The following is a 17,115-nucleotide window of genomic DNA, read 5'->3' on the forward strand; positions in this document are numbered from 1 at the left end:
GTTCCTCCCCTCCCTCCAGTCAGTCGGGCAGCAGCAGAGCAGATGGCTTTCGGCCCGTAGTTGTAGGCTAGCTGCTGCTTTCACTGTGCAAGCTCTAAGGTGTCTACGTGTACCTGTGCATGGCACAACCTTGTCGGCTTTGTTCTACCGGTTGTCATCGCTAAATCCCATAAGCCACCAACAGCACGCTCGGGCCCGGTTTTGTCATCGTTGTTGCCATTACGACGGTCGTACCCGGATCTGCGGGTTTTGGTAGGAGCCGATGCGGGAGACGGCAGCGGGACGTGAGCTAACCCTGACTTTTTTCTGTCTGTCCTTTTTCACGGGCGGCCTTTAGGGAGCAAAAGCAGCGGCTCGAACCGAAGCAACAGCGAGAACAGCAGGAGAGCTCTTGGCAGAGAGAAGGACCGCAAGTCGGCTGGCAGCGGCAGCGAGTCCGACCACACCGCCCGCAGCGGCGGCGGCGCCAGCGTCGTGCGTCGGGAGAGGCCCGTCAGCCAGCTCAGCCACCGAAGCCACGTCTCTGCCGCCCACAGCGAGAGAAGCCACCACAGCCAGCACTCTTACGGGCCTCCGGGGGTCCCACCCCTCTACAATCTCCCCAAGCTGGGCTCCAAAGTCTACGGGACGAGCGGACCCCCCGGAGGGCCCCCCGTGAGGGAACTGAGCTCTGTTCCTCCGGAGCTGACGGGGAGCCGGCAGTCCTTCCAGAAGGCTATGGGCAACCCTTGCGAATTCTTCGTCGACATCATGTGAGAGGAAGTGCCTTCAGACTCTGCTTGGGGAAGGGCCGGGGAGGGGATTGTTTTGGGGGTGGGCGAGCAGTTTGGTCATTGTCGAACACTTCACGGAAGAAACTCTGCTGTCTTGCATGTCACACCTTCCTGGTTTGCAATTGCGTTGCAGAAAAATCAACAAAGCGAAACAAAAAATACACCCCGCACCCCCCCCCAAAAAACCCGAACAACAACAAAAAAAATCTCCTGGGATTGTTAAATATCAGCAAATCGATGGCATCTTTTCTTTATCCTTTCTTTTTTTTTTTTTTTTTTTTCCCTCCCCTCTTGTTTTTGGTTGTGAATGGCTGGTGTATATTCACATCTTGATAAGCTTTGGTAATTGTGGCACCTACTTAAAATGCAATTAGTGTATCTTTTTGGCTGATTCAAGGACTATTATTTCACATAACAGTGAATATTTCACTTCTAAATTTCCAATAATGCATAGTAGCACTTTTATTTTTCCCTGCTTTTTCTCTTACAAGATAAAAATGACCGTTGGCTAGTATCTGTGATACTGCCTTGTAATGATGTTTCTTGGATGCATCAGTCAGCACTCTAAGCAGACATGGCACCCGCAAGTGTACAGACAACACATGCTTGGAAAGGAGCAGGCTCAAACCAATTCCTAGCAGAAGGCAAAGTTGTGGCTACCTTCTTCTGCTGACTAGGGAGTATAAATAAATCAATCTTTCTTTCTTTTTTCTTTTTTTTAGATATTATTCTATCAAGGGAGTGGTAGAGTCTTGCTACTGTACGTGTTCATTGTGCAGAACTTGTAAAGTTATTTCATTTAGTATCACGATAGTGACTTTGTAGCTGCAGTCCGTTCCTGGGCATTTCAGTCACATCCCTGGTGACAGATGTGTCTGTTTCTTCTGGTTATAATGCGCACTTGCTTACAGGTTTTCAAAGTTGTTTCCACGGAAATAGGGCAATTGCTGCTATGCGATTCTGTTAGTGTAGCTGCAGCTTTTCCCTTTTGAAGGGGATATTTATCCCATTCTAGCAGAGACGTAGGTAAACTCTGGCTCCCACTGGGATATGGCTATTCATTTTGATCACCTCTTTTTCTGTTCTTAATTTCTGAGCAGTATCTTTCTCTTTTTTTGAAATAGAAATCTGGAGATGTCTAATCCTAATTGCAGTGTTACCCAAGGGAACATGTTCTGAACACAGATGGGGGCTAGCTGGTAGCAGAGAGGTGAGAGAGTGTTTTGAGAACAGTTCATAAATGGTACAATGAATGAATCTTTCTACCTGACACAGAATGAGACCCATGCTAGAGCTCCTGCTGAGGAGCTTTGACTTAAGCAACTGCTGTTGTATATCCCCAAGATTTCATTACTGTGTATTTTTTGCTCTAAGGCTATGATGTTCAGGAACCTTCACTGACGTTTAAGAAGCTTTTTTAAAGTATCCGAATGAGGGCATGGTAAGAGCACACCCACACTCTGTTATGGTGGCTCATTTAATGGGAAATACGTGTTAAGCTGCAGTCACTTGGTGGCATTTGACCATGGGGCCATGCCTCAGTTAAGTCCTCTTTTGTGAGATACCTGCTTCTGGCAGGTTTTAGGACAGGTGCTTTAAAAATCAGTCTTTACTGTATATAAGCATTTTCTTCACTGGTAAGAAGCTTCTTCTTGTTATGTTCCATGCTTTATGGGCAGTGTGAATATCTGATATGAATGTCAAAAGAGAACATGTCTTTCTCACTATATACATGTAGTTTCATGTTCCTTTGTCACCCCGAAAAAATTACTCTTCGAACTGTCCATTTTGTATGTTGTTCATTCTGATAGATTTTTCACTACTTCTTTTCTTATTACAGGTCTGTGTGTGTAAACACATCCCTTTTACAAAAGTCAGAGTAACGTTTTCAAATGTCTGTGTTAAATGGAGGCTTAAGTCTCACTTTCAAAAGGGAGCTAGGCATTTTAGGAAAGTGTGTGTCACTCAGACTAGGTACTCCAATTACTGGGCTTCTAAACTAGCTGAGAGGTTTTGGACAGTTTACTTTACAAAAATCTCCCCAAAAGCTACATAACATTTCTGAAAGCGGTGCTTTCATCATAATCCATCTGATGGGCTAGCATAGATTGCAAAGTTGGTGATGGCTTCAAAAGAACGGCACTACCTAAAGCTTGACTGTGCAAGAGTATCCTTTCTTTTCCTTTCCTCCTCCCAGTAACACAGCAAAGATGCTAACTAAACTCAGTAAACTATTTTGAAAGATTGACATTTAAAGCAAGGAAATAAATCAGGGTAAAAGAATTCTGTAATTCTGCTATGTCTCCAGGAGACACTGTTAAGGAGTCTGTGACTTTACTGACAATCACTAGCGGTTCTACTTTTAAAGTAATTTTAACTTTTCTGGTCTCTTATATATTACAATTTTTCTGGCCCGCTTTGTCTTAAGGCAGAACTTACAGGGCTGGAGGAAAAGACTGTCATTTTAATAAGATATTTCCAAAAGGGATTAAAGCTGGGGGCTGAGCTTTCACCCATGGAAGAAATGTGTTTAATTTCCTTATGTCTTTTCAAGAGTTGCAGTTTACACACCTGCTGGGTTTTTTTGTCTTGTTGTTATGCTATTGGCAGAAACTGTTCTGTGTCTCGCTGGTCTTTGCTGCTATGTTGAAACGACTGTGTTATATACTTGCGTGTTTGTGGGTAACTCTGGAATGAGGCTGATAGTCCGTAACATCGGTGTGGGAAAGCGTTCGTCTGCTGAGGAAATCAGGCTGCTAAATCCAGCCTGAACTAGCTTCACCCACAAACAGGCATCCATTTCAGGCAAATAATGAGTGCTCTGAATGTACTGACAGATGTGCTAGTTGGTTAATACTGTATAGCACGTAGAACCTGCTATTTACGAACAGCAGTAGGAGAATGTAAATGACCCTTCTGTGAACGGTGCAATACATAATGGCCACTGTGTGTAAAACAAAAGCTTGATTTCCCCGCCTTGTAGTGTACAGTGGAGAGGCTGGTTTGAGTGAATGGAAAGTTAGGCCGGAAACATTGCTAGCTCTTAATTTTCAGAAGTGAATGAAGACAGGAGATTTCCCAAATCCCATCCTTGGCTTTCAATGCATGTGCATGTGTCTTTGCAACAAGGGGGCCTTGGGGCCTAACTGTGCAAGTTTCTCCTAGTGGGTGCAGTACTGCCTGCAGAAAGAAGTGCCACTGATGCCAACGAAGCTACTTACAATAGGAAGTACTGTGCCAGGTGGAAGAAAGTTTGAAGGCTGGAGTCCTGCAGAACTGTCTGTTTCTCGCACCAGGGCCTGAAATTTTTCTCTGATGTTAATGTCAAGTAACCGGCACTGGCTGGGCTCTAGAATGCATGACCTATGCCTCTAACTACGATGAGAAGTTATGGGTTTGCTATGTAGGGCATTGAAACAACCTTGTAACAGGAGCCTTAAGTAGTTGACATTTTTATCCTGGAAGTGAGACCCTCAACATCTGCCTGTGCTCTGCAGCTGAGCTTAATGTGCATGCATACCTGCCAGCAGCTTTTAACAAGGACTAACTGGTATGTTTGGAAGATGATAGAAAATGATAAGAAAACAGTTTGGGATGACGTCTCCTATCCAAAGGAGGTACTATCTGTAGGGGTAGTGTACCCACCCAGTACGTTAACTCTGAGGAGTAAGTTTTTTGGCAAATAGTCTTAAAAGCACTGCTGTTGTCTTTTACCTCCTGTTAATAAATCTACTTTTCAAAGGTAACAGTCCCCTGGACACTTTATCCAAAGGTATATTGGATGGCAAGCAATGATGCACAGACATTGACTTTTGATATTATTTTTGTTCTATTCAAATGGGCAGTCCCATCTTGAGACTTGACAGCTCATGAGTTGATGTAATTGTTTTTGTTTTGCATTTAACTGGATTGTAATAAGATTGACTTAAAATTATTAATTCTAATCAGTGATTAGAAATACATGTAAAGAATTTTATGTACAGTAGAGGAACAAAGTTACATGATTTTAAATAATGAAAACCCAGACTATCACCTATTCTAGAATTGGTTCTACTCAAAGAGTGACCTCTTACTAGCATGGACTGCACTGTTCCTGTTAAATGTCTATTGCATAATTGAATTCTTTTTTGTAGATATTGTATTAAAACCCAAGTGTCTGTATAGTTAATATATAGCTGCTTATGTGTAAATGCTATTTTAAACACTAAAAAGCTTTTAATTTTATGTGATAACCGCAGTCTATGTCTTCAGTTCTTTGCACTACTGCATTATCTTTTATTCAAGAATGATGAAGTATTGGTTGAATATTACTCTTTTTCTTTTTTCTTCCCCCTGCCACACTGAAGTTTTGTCCTCTGGACAGGAGAAGGTTGTTCAGGAGCTAATGATAGGCAGCTGGGAGTTCTGTGATTTAATGGTGCTTCAGAAGTGCTTACAGTTCAAAGTATGACAGGAACCCTGTAAATGTTCACCACTAAACTGGGTCACAGATGATTGAAGTGCAGAGGCCTGACTCTTCCGTGCAGGTTAATGACATCTGACTGGAAGCACAAGACCCTGCCATTCATCAGAAGTGCTGCAGCTTTGAGCTAATGACTAATACATTGGTGCAGAAATTGTGCTTTCCCCTTAAATTGCCCTATCTCTTAATTATTGAGCTTCTCCCTCTCACAGCTTGGCAGGAGTAGGTATACAGGAAAGGCTGAAGAAAGTTTGTGGAAGTAAAAGACAGCTGGAGGATACTTGCTGTTACAAAGACATGAGCTGGAACAAGTTTTCCTGCCTGCAGACCCAGGAGATGAATCTGCTGGTAGCACCCATCAATGTATTCAGCTGTTTCATGTGAATATTCCCTTTTCTGGGACTCTGCACACAAACTCCAGCAGAGACAAGCTAGGATCATTAGGACACCACTTTGCAGACTAACTGGTAAGCCTTAAACCACAGTGTATTTGTCATGCAACTTAAGAGACACCAAACCTCCCTGTAAGGTCCGAGTGGTTCACAAACAGAGAACAACCAGAGCTCGATGAGGCAGATTCCTTCTTCTTAGCTGGTAGAGATCAAGCAGCAAAGGGAGAGACTAAGTAGTAGTTATTATGGAGGAACCCGTTATAAATGGCACAATTCTGCAGCAGATGTATATAAGAGCCTATGAGAAAGTCTTGCAGAGTTTCCCATATTCTCCCTTTCAAACCATATTTGTTTACATGGGGTGCAAAATGGTCTAGCCAGCATGTTCCCAGTTAGGTGAATATTAAATGATCAGAATTTTGGACATGCTCTTGCAGCCTTTTACTGCAGAGCCTGACGAACTCCAGCTGACCTAGTATAAATTGTCTGCAGGTGACTGGAACTGGTTGAACAATTTAATCAGCTACTTTTCCCTTCCTCCCTCTACCCCCACCCCTTCCTTTCCCCCTAAAGGAAAAGAAAAATCAGTCTATCGTGGCTCTAGCTCTGCAGCTAGAGAGAGAAGCAGTAGAGGTAAATCAATGTTTTTCCTTGTCTGTTTCTGGAATGAGGATCAAAAGTTACTTAATGCTTCTCTACTATGAAATCACAGCACTGAAGTGAGGAGTACTGCTGAGATTCTCAGGTGTGACAGTACGCTCATGAAGACTTGCTGCAGTCTCGAGAAACAAGGACTTCCAGTCTTCAGGTCAGATTTTTGCTATCTTTAATCACACTGAGGGGTACTTTTGTCAAATGTTTCACGTTTCTCCTCAAGTACGCCGGGAGAATTTTATATGCAGGTGACCACAGAAATCTAGGACAGCTAGCTTTGCAGCACACCAAAAAGCTCTTTTTTTTAAGAATGAAAATATTCCCTGGTTTAGATTAATTTGCAAATTCTTTATTTGAGCTGAATTGATGAGTTAACTGCCAATACCACAGAGTGGATAGGTGGAAAAACTTTAAGTCTACTGTTGGGAATAAAAGAGCAGTGTAGTTGCTTGTCAGAGTGGGTGGGGAAAAGAAAAGATCTTGGTGATTTGACTTGATATTTACTTGCTACTGTTTGGTAGTAATGTGAAATAATGTGGACGTTTTTCCATTGTCACCCTTCATGGTTTGCTACATTACACTGACACAATTTTTTGCAAAATGAGTGCAGAATAAAGATTGTTTAAAGGATAAAAAAAATTACTGTGAACAGCCTTTACTAAAATATTTCTGGTTTTGCTTTGAGAAAGTACTTGTTCTTTGCTAGTTGCTTAATTTCAGTAACATGAAATCAATTTTTTAACAATTGCGTTAGAGTCTGATTGTACTTTTACCAGGTTTATGAAGGATAAGTATGATGGCATTGGTTAAAAAGTGTTGGATCAAGTTGTAGCCTTTGCTTTTGAACTGAAGGAGAGACACTGTCATCATTCCTCCATGATACAGCATGAGAAAAGGTAAATCACTGTACTGTATTGCATCTGCACTGTTAGGAAAAGTAACAGCAGAGTGGTAGCTGCCACTTTTCTTGACATAAAGAGGCACTAAGTGGCTAATATTTAATAGCAACTATTGGCTGATAGTTGGTAGTGCAGTATACCTAATTAGCCACCTCATATTATACTAGTACACATGGCAACCTTCATGGTATATAAGTGGACATTGAGACACTGTTGATTATTGCTGTGAGGCTGTGTAGTTCAAGATACTGTCTGTCTTTCCTTGCTTGGTCTCTGCCGCAGGTGTCTGCTCTGGGCTGGCTGGTTTCTCTCCAGCCTTTTGGAAGTACAGAGGTGTGTAACAAAAAGTACATAGGTGTAATAAATGTGGATTCACATTTATTATAAAAAATATAATGTAGAACACAGTATTATAATAAGGACCGAAAGTGCCAGATATCCTCATCATCTGTAAAAATAGTCAAGACAGAGAGGAAATTGTGCAGCTGGGACTCTGTTAGGCAGGGGTAACGATCCTGCAGTCATGAAGATGAGCAAAGCAGACCCAGTTCATCAGCTTGTATCACCTATGTATGCAGCTGCATCAGGTTAGCTCTAGTAAACCATAGTAAACACTTCAAAAGACCTAGAAAATCCAGACGAGTAAAGCAAAGCAACAGCAGCTTCTGTACAGCAGTATTGTGAGGGTGACAAGTGCTTCGTGATCCATAAACGTGCTCATGGAGAAGCACAGCTGTATTACTTCACCGCCATCTGTGTTCTAAAAGTAACTGGCAGGAGACACACTGGTAGTAGCAGCAACTTACCTTCTTTTGTCCTGGATTATAGTCCTTTGATTATGCGGACCCAAGAGTCTCAAATGCCAAGAGGAGAAATAAAATACAGCAGGCGCACTGGGACAGAGGAGGGAATAGGCCTTGCCCCTCAGATTGCTTGGGGTCTGCAGTTCTAAGCTGCTTTTTTGAAGATTTCAAGATTTGTGGTGACCTCTAGAGCTGCAGAGTCGGCTTTGTTGTGCTCTGTGTACTGCAGTGTTGGTTTTACAATGCCTTGAAGTTCGCAGGGTGGACCTGGAGAACAGAGGAATTTCCACGCCTGCAAGAACAGACGGGAATAACACTTGTAGTTGAACTAGTCTTATAAAAAATGTTTCAGTACAAACACACTCTCCCAGCAGGAGGAGGGTAAGGCTTTCTGTAGTTTTCCCATGTTTAGAAAGCTGTTATACCCTGTGGATGCATGAAGCAGTAGGCCTGAAAATCTCCAGGTTGTGTGATGCTGACAGCTGCATTTGCCCTTCATCCATTACTTGTCCTGTGTCCAGGTGCTTAAGTTGTCTGTAGCTTTGGCACTCTTGTATTTCTGAGGAGCAAGTGATGCGCAAGTCCTGCTGCTTTGAGCCTCTGCTCTCATAGGTTTCATTTTCTGGCACACTCGGGCTTCTGCAACACTTGTCATGTCCTGCTTCTGCGTTATCTGCACTCTTATCAGCAGCTTACTTCAGCAGATCTGGTACCATTCTGTCCTTCCAGCAGAGTAACTTACTCCTTGTCTTCTGCTATCTTCTGCTGGAGTTTTTACTGTGAGGCTTTAACGTTCTGTACTTTGAGAGAGCTCGCATTTCATGTATCTATGGAATTTGAAAGCACTACTTGCTTATTTCATAGCAGGATGTTTTAGGCACAGTTCTGAACAGCAAAGCACTTGGCAGACAGGGAAATGGATCTTCCTTCTGAAAATCAAAATACTTTTATCGAGGGCAAAAAAAGAGCCCAGTGCCTCGCAGAGAACTCCAGAGATGTCTTGTGCTTTCCATCATAGGCGGCAAACGAATTCATAGCCAAGACTAAGCCCGGTCTCCGAGAGGGGCTGCTGGGAGAGCCCCCCTGCCCCAGACCGCGCAGCAGCTGTCCAGGATGGGGGGGATTACGGGAACAACACAGCCCTGGAGGAGAACGGATCTTTCCTACTTGTCCTCTGCAGCCTGAAAGAGGAGGAAGCTCCCACTTACATCCATGATGCTTCCTCTCCTCCCCTGAGGTGAGAACCTGATAGGGAGCAGATGTAGCTTCAGACTCTCACTGGTGTTCTGCTGTAGCTCACCAGAAGTCCTGCTGTTAAATGTTACCTGGCTGTTGTTTGGGCTTAAAACTAGACAGCATGCGTTCAGTAGAGAGGCAACCCTTTGGAACAAGGTTTAAAAGCTGTGCAACCCATTCCTTCTGCCGTTGATCCGATCGGTAGGAATGACAAAAATGAAGTCCAGGTTAATCGGAAGAACAGACTGACTCAAGCGCAAATGCCCAAGTCACTGACTTGCAAGTAAAGACAGACCTAGGAATGCTTCTGTAACAGCTTACACAATTCAGTGGAAGTTTGTCTTCACCTGCAAAGCTCCTTGCTCCATTGCCTATCTGGTTGCTTTAAGGGTGGTCAGATAGTTGCCTACATTTAAGTTAAATGAGGTTTTGCTATTGGCAGCAATAGGAGTTGAGTTCAAGCCTTTTGCCCTAGTGATTCTAGAAGTAGCACTTTTCTAAGTAGCTCCTAATACGCAGAGTGTGGGGGTGAGCTGCTGTCTTAAATGGTGCTACCACTGTCAGCTGTTAGTCGTACGTAGGCCACCAGCAGTCCAGCTGGCAGGAATTGCTGGTCCCCTTAGTGTTAACATGGTTCAGCTGGTGGCCAGTTCAGTTCTTTCTCCATGTGAGAGGTTCTATGTGGGAGTGGAGGTAGGAGCCAAGCCTGAACTTGAGGCAGGAACTTGGGAGAGTTTTGTAGGTTTGAGGAAAGTACTCCAGCAATATGTGCATGATGGTCTAGAGGGACTATGGGTATGCTTTTTTGTCACGCACAGCCTAGCCAGACACCGTCAGTAACAGCTGTAGTGCAGAAAGTACCTGCTATGGATTGTAATTGTGAATCTCTTTCCTGGCTTTAAGCAGCCTTTAGGCCCTAACTGATTTGTGACACTTTCAAGAAGAGAGAGACGTCCAGTGTTGGGTGGAAGGGCCAATTCCATTGCTAGGAAATGTAAAGGTAGTTACAGAGAACAGTAATGGAAATAAGGGGTGTTTTCTTTTGTCTTTGTTTGGGTTTGAGTCTAGTAATTCATCTATGCAGAAAGTCCTGTCTAGAGGGTATATCTGTGGCTAATAGGCAGTGAGGGGAGACTATCCGATACAAGCAGGTAGACTGACAATTAGAGATGATTTTTGCATATGCAAAAATAGGCTTGTGAAATTCTTGGTATACAACACTCCCTAGTGGCAAGGAGCTTGCAGGATTTACAGAGAGTTAGACCTATACGTTTCACTGAACCTCCACGCTCAGCACTGTAGAGGATCATCATTTGTTCAGTAACTTATGTGTAAACCTTCATATTCATAATATAAACTAGATATTAACTGGTTATAGTTAGCAGGCACATTTTGTGAGAGAGCTAGTCTATGTTTTTCTTGTGTGAGTATTTCTTTGTCGTGCCTTCTGAAACTGTCACTGTTACCTGTTGTTGTAAATCGGATGCTTAATGGGGCAAACTGCTAGCCTTTCTGGATATGAGAATTCTCCTGCTGTTCTGCAAACAGGGGCCATGTTACATGTATGAATACAGGTTAGAGATATTTCTTATTCCTCAAAGTGTTTGATTTATTTTGTCCCCTTTGCAGAATGTCCCACCGGGTAAGAAATGTTTCTCTCTGGTGATCTTTGCATGTTTTTTGAGATGGAGGAACTTTTTGCTATGACTTTGGATAGTGTGATTTGCACACTGTTCATTTCCATGTGTCTTGTCATTTCCATGTTCTTTGCAAACACGTGTTAATGAAACACAAATGAGTGAACTGAAATTTGAATGGGTAATATACTCTCTATATCATGCATACAGCTGCCTTTACATATCAGAATGGTTTCTGTGGATTTTGTGACAAAGCAGTCAAGAAAACTAAAAAAGAAATTTTTTCCATAGAAAACATTACTTAACAGAAATTTAAACTTTGACTTTGGAAAGTTCGTCTTTTTGTTTCACAACAATGATATCAAAAGTGAAATTTATATTGTAAAAGAAGTGTGAAATTATGATAAACATTTCCATTATGATATCTAAACTTCTACAGTATAATTTATCTGAAAAAAAAAAATCTCAGTTTTACCGAGATTCTGGCTTGAATAACTACAGTTGTTCTGACTTGGAATGAAACTGTGAAATCTCTTGAGAAATACAAGTTCTTGCTTGTGTTTTGTTTCAACACTCAGTGATATATAAGGACCAGTTCTCAGTTAATATGCTGCAACAGGGTACTGATGATATTACGAACTAGAAGAGCAATGGTCATCAGAAGCCTTGCTTAGCCTTTCAGTCTTTTATTTAAGACTCAAAGTAGTCAGCCCTTCTTGATCTGAACACAGTTGTTTCCTTGTACTTCAGTTTGTGTATGACCTATCAATTTCTTTGTGTACTCTTTGCCTATGTTAACTTCATGTACGCCTTTCCAGGTATCCTCTAAATTTCAGTCAAAAATGAGCAAAACTTACTTGGTGCCATGCTGATAAGTTGGAGCCCCTCTGTTTAAATAGAAAGAGAGGGCAGCCCAGAGGATCAATACGTTCCGTCACAGAATCTTATTTACAGGGAGAATGGGGGAAGGGTTGTCTTAAGGATGCTGGTGGCTATTAGAACCATACAGTTTCACAACCTAGACGGTGATAAGTTTGCATTGACTGTAACCATTAAAAAAGAGACCCAGAGCTGTAGGATGTCATTGACTCCACTTTTAATAAAGCAAGTGCACAAACACGCATAAATGTGTACAGACCGTAGTTACAGAGCAGTGTGCAGTACCTTTGGTTCTCTCTTGTCTATTACCTCCCTCTCTTCATCTACCTCCTGTATCTAACAGGAGGAGACCTGCACAGGAGCTGTGTTTTCTGATGTTGCTCACTAGAAGGTCTTTATAGAGGATCCTGTGTAGATAGGTACTCAGCATCATTAGTCAATCACAAGGATTTCTATTTGTGGTCTATCTCATACCTTTTCAGATGATTCCCTTCTGTTTTTCTAGTTATTATTTCTGCGCTGTTGAATATATTTGAAAGTTCTTATAAGGCCTGGGAAAAGATTCATGGTTATAGCTCTGGAGCAGTTATTTAGTTGTTAAGAAGTAAAAATCATGAGTGGTCTTTACAGGAAAGTGGCCTGGGTGAGCTCAGATTGCCAGACCTGAGAGATTCATGTGAAGTATCAGTACTGTAGGTTGCTTGCTTAACCAAACCTGCTTTTGGCTCCTTGTGGGTGATGAAATGGGTGGTTAGCCACAGAGAGGATGGATACTACTCTGCCGGGGGCATTTTGCTTTAGCTCATTGAGTAGAGCCCTGTGCTTTTGCAGCTTAAAAATTCTGTTCCTAGCGTTCAGCCTACTGGATAAGACTGTATTTTATGTGGTGATTGTGTGGGGGACCGTAGCTTATAGACTCATCATAAACAGAATTATCTGATTAAAATACAGCCAGCTTCTATTGCGGAGCAGGTGACAATGGATCTGGTTTATTGTCTGTTTATCGAGTCCTCCTCTGGCTCCTCTTTGATGGAGTTCTAGAAATAATCCACCGTGTTCAGATCAGGCTTAAGCAAGATGATGTAGCATTTAGGGATATAGTAGGTCCCCAAGATACCTAGACTGGTTGACAAAATGGTACCGATCTGAGTAACAGACCTGAGGGCTGTCTTCAGCGTGGCAAAAGTAGCAACGAAGAAGATCCAGATGATGAAATAGATTAGGATGGCAAACGTGATCCCCCTGGCAATATTGTACTTCTTACCAGAAGTCTGTACCATGAACGTGCACAGGAAGCAGACAAAGGCTAAGCAGCCGTTGTAGCCGTGCACCAGAGCAAAGGCAAACCAGGACTCGGTGTTACACACAAGCAGAACTTCGGTGGGCAGTGACTTGTAGTCAGACACCAGATAGTCAGGGCCCAAGCGAAGGTAGCAGAAACAGAACAAGCACTCGGTGAGGAGGCACAAGGCGACGAGGAGCCAGGCCCTTCTCCGGGTCACCCAGTACAAGAAGGTGGGGGCACAGCGAGGGAACTCTGTCACAAGGGTGATCTCAAGGGATTTGATGAAGAAGGTGGAGAAACAACCGTTGAGGCACAGGGCATAGACTACCTGCTGGATCATACAAAGGTTGTTGCTGGGCTTCCCTATATAGAGGCAGCAGCTGAGACACAGCAGCGTGAGCGCGAACAAGGCGAAGAGGTTCAGTTTGCCTCCGGAAGCCTGCACGAGGGGAGTCTCAAGGTTCTTTAGAAAGAGCACTGCTGTCAAACAAGTCAGGGATATGGTGACGGCCATCGACATTAGCAAGGCAATGGTGAGCGGCTCATTCCAAAAGAGGTATCTCTCATTGCGGTCATAACATTGTGTGCTCCGGACAGGGGACCACTGATGCTTTAGGCAGGGAGTGCAGGTAGAGCTGTCTGCAAAGTAGCAGTGAGAAGCTGATGACCACCTTGCAGCGGAGCGCTGCTACCCTGCTGCAGGCAGTCCTTGAGGATGGATCACAGTCATGAATTAGGTAGCTGGTTTGGGTGCTGCTTTGCCTACTTCCCCCCCCCCCCCCCCGCCCCCCCCCCGCCCCGTCCTAAGTGTATTGGATCGCCAAAGCTTGTGATAGTTCAATCTCTTTTTCCCTCTACTTCTCCACCATCCTCCCCAAAAGGATCCACATATTTCCTGGCTCTGTTTCCCTTCCCCAGGAAGGATCACCAGCTTCCAAAAGATCCCAGAATTTCATCGGATGCTTCTCTTCTACCTATGACCCCAGAATTTCACCATACCCCTCTCTCCTACCTCTTGAGGTAAAACATAAGCATTGTCCTTATGCATTCCCTTTGGGATCAACAGAGGAAGGTCCCCGCTGAAGATCTGCAGAGCAAGACTGAGCAATGCACGGCAGAACAAAATGGAGGCAAATACTCTGCACTGGCAGTGCTTCATGGAGGAAGAGCTCGCAACTGGTCGTTACCAGTTCTGTGAACCTGTGTGGCCTTAAGCAGTAGGTAGACATAATACAGGCAGTTAAAGCCATTGAATTTCTCAGACCTCACCTTTAGTGCTCCAGAAGGTGTTTTCTGGACAATCTGTGCAGTCATAGCAGCAGAGCTGGAATCCTTTTATTCGTCTGAATTGTCCTGGTTTACAATGTCTGAAGCACTCTGATGTAGGCTCCTAGATAAAAGGAAGAATGAATGTCAGCCAGATACTTGCAGGAGAAGCACCGTATCACCAAACGAACGAGAAGAAACTGGCTGTGCTGTGCTGGGATCAAACCTGTGTCTGAATCTTAAACAGTGCTGGGAATACCTTCTTCTAGTTCTGCACAATGGAGATGGATTACATGTTTGCAGAGGAGCAAGAACTGGGTCCCACGCAAATCTCGTAGGAGTAGCACGCAGGCTAAAAGCTCCTTATGAACAGTCCTGATGAAGCGGCAAAAATGTTTACTTCATTTTGTGATTGTTTATGCTTTTGCCCACCATCTTTACCTTTTGATCTGCAGTGTGAAACTGAATCTGGGACTTATTGATGTACAAGGACTCTTCATAGTTGCCTACAGGCAGATACGTAAGGGTGCCATTTTTCCAGGACCAGAATATAAGCTTGTAGCCAGTGTTTGTGCCGTGGAATTGATCAAAGCTGAAACTTTGGCCATTCACCTTGAATGGGAGGGTATTCATGAAATGCAGCAGCTGAGGAGAAAATGAAAATTAACAGTAAATATTGGTACAGTTGATGTTCTTGCTTGGAGGATGATAATGCAGTAAGCTAATTTCTGGCTGAAATCAATTGTCCCTTGCGTGGGCTAAGATTGCTACTATTAGCCTTCTGGCTGTATTATCAACTGCTCTATCTATTGTGCCAAGCCCAACTAGTGGGAGCCAAAACATAGCCCTAGAGAGGGGGATGCAGCCCTAGCCAGCGGCAGAGAAGGTGCGGTGTGCCGGGGTAGGGGTTGACTGGCTAAGGGAATTGCCAAGGTTGTATCCCTACCAGGGCAGGAGCACGGTGCAATGTTACCCTCCTCCCTCCCTGGCTGTGTGCAGCTCCGATGCATAGATGGGATGAAAAATTTTTGTCCCCCTGACCTTTACTCACCTGCCAAGATCTGATGGATGCTTTGGGACACGCTTGGCGGGTGCACCCCAGCGCTCTGTGCAGTGCATAAGCCACGCTGTAGACTGCGATGTACACTGGTTGTATTTGTGGGCGGTTTAGCATGGATGAGATGTCATGCAGTGAGATGTGGTCACACTGTTTGCAATGTGTGTCCAGCATGTCAGAGTTCATGAGCTGGTTGAATTTTCTAGACTCCTGGCAAAATTCATCCTGCTGAACAGAGGTAAAGAGGTCGGCAACATATTTCTGGAAGCCAGGGACTGTGCCTGCTTTCATAATAAAGCCTAAGACTGTCCCAATGCTCTGAATATTTGGGATGGAGGCAGCTATGTCAGACAACATCCAGGCTTCAGTGCCAATCCAGACTTTCTTGCTCAGTCCCATCCTGATGCTGTGTTCCAGCAGGGCCTGGGCTGACTGACTAAAGGCAAAAAGGACAATGATGTTGACTTTGGTCTTGTTAATTAACTTAATGGTATCTTCCAGTTGGTTTTTGGCTTTGGGGTCTGCAAGGTCTGTAGGAATTAGTCCCTCGAACGCAATGCAGATGCTGTGATTTCCAGCTATGCTTAAGAAGAGCCTCTGAGCTCCTTGGCCATATTCATCATCGCTTCCAATGATGGCAATCCAGTTCCATCCAAACTGGTTCAGTAGCAGGACCACAGCTTCCACCAAGTTCTTATCACTGGGAACAGTACGGTAGAAGGATGGGTACAACTCTGTTTTGCTGAGCTTCTCACTGCTGGCTCCGTAGCTGACCTGCAAGTTAGAGGACGAGAGAAAGTGAGGCAAAGAGTAAAGCTGAGAGAAGTGTTCACGGTCCAGATCACTCTCCACCTTCTTTGCTTAGTCTCAGTGCACTAGATTTTCAAAACTGCTGTGTTAGGATAGTGGAAAGGAAGAACTCGTCTAAAGGGATAGGTCCATCATGGCTGCATTTACCAAGAGAACCATAAACTGGCCCGTCATTTGCCTCTGCTAGCACTGTCCCACGTGGCTATCTCCTTCCACTGCCATTTGTGTCCATCATCACAGCACCAGCCCTTATCGTTAATGACAATGATAATTAGCTACTTTCTACAAAGGGTGACACACCCAAGATTCAGTAATATCTTAGCTCAGGGCTAAATTTACCTGACCATTTTAGCGCGCTCTGTTGTGGTAACTGAGTACTTAGTCACAGATGTATGTTCATGGGATCCTCGCAGTTTATGCTGGGAACTCTGTTTATTCCCATTTTACATTGATCACAGAGCAGCCTGAGTTATCCCTCTTCTCTCCGGGAACTTAGACACTGGAGTGTGTTCCAGGAGGGAAGTTTAATGACCTGCCCAAGATCACTCAGGAAGTCTGTGGCAGAGGAGAGACTGGAATCTGCACGTTAACAGTCCTGGTTCAAAGACCTAGAGAGCGTTGTTGATCCAAACCCTTCCCCCACCGAAAAGGAGAATTCTTGCTTCTCCAGAGAGTTTCTTTACCTGTGGGATCAAGAAGAAGCTGAATAGTTTGGCTGTTACCAGGCTGAGATCTGACTTATGTGGTCCAATCACGGCAGTCACACGAGGCTGGTAGTCGGTGTAGTTGCACAGGACTCCGATGCCTGTTGTGCCGTTTCGGGTCAAAAATAGCAAGCTGGGCTGTAAGGCCACCACTGGCTCAAAGCAGGTGTCATACATGTCATAGCCCAGCTTTACTCCCGGGAGAAGTGAAGTGGAATTGTTGATCTGATCAATAGCAAACTTCATCCCAAGAGCCCA

The 17,115-nt window shown here is 44.0% G+C and overlaps 2 protein-coding genes across 4 annotated transcripts in view; one reads left to right on the top strand and one right to left on the bottom strand.

Annotated features, from left to right (window-relative positions):
* Nucleotides 1–5,002, top strand: part of DVL1 (dishevelled segment polarity protein 1) — a 105,655-nt gene extending 100,653 nt beyond the window's left edge. For 2 of the 3 annotated variants that reach the window (XM_030017349.2, XM_030017350.2), the window contains exon 15: nucleotides 338–5,002. In XM_030017349.2, coding sequence (XP_029873209.1) covers nucleotides 338–756 — 419 coding nt within the window. In that variant the 3' untranslated portion in view covers nucleotides 757–5,002. The remainder of the gene's footprint in view (nucleotides 1–337) is intronic. The other variant, XM_030017352.2, reaches the window with a different exon arrangement.
* Nucleotides 5,003–11,935: 6,933 nt separating this feature from the next.
* TAS1R3 (taste 1 receptor member 3) lies at nucleotides 11,936–17,115 on the bottom strand. Its single transcript, XM_030017348.2, has 5 exons — nucleotides 16,837–17,115; nucleotides 15,338–16,117; nucleotides 14,728–14,931; nucleotides 14,290–14,410; nucleotides 11,936–13,659 (listed from the first exon to the last, which is right to left on the bottom strand). Exons 1-5 carry the CDS (start codon nucleotides 17,101–17,103, stop codon nucleotides 12,773–12,775), a joined length of 2,259 nt encoding a protein of 752 aa, XP_029873208.1. The 5' UTR covers nucleotides 17,104–17,115; the 3' UTR covers nucleotides 11,936–12,772.

Source organism: Aquila chrysaetos, chromosome 6, assembly GCF_900496995.4.
Source record: "Aquila chrysaetos chrysaetos chromosome 6, bAquChr1.4, whole genome shotgun sequence".
NCBI lineage: Eukaryota > Metazoa > Chordata > Aves > Accipitriformes > Accipitridae > Aquila > Aquila chrysaetos.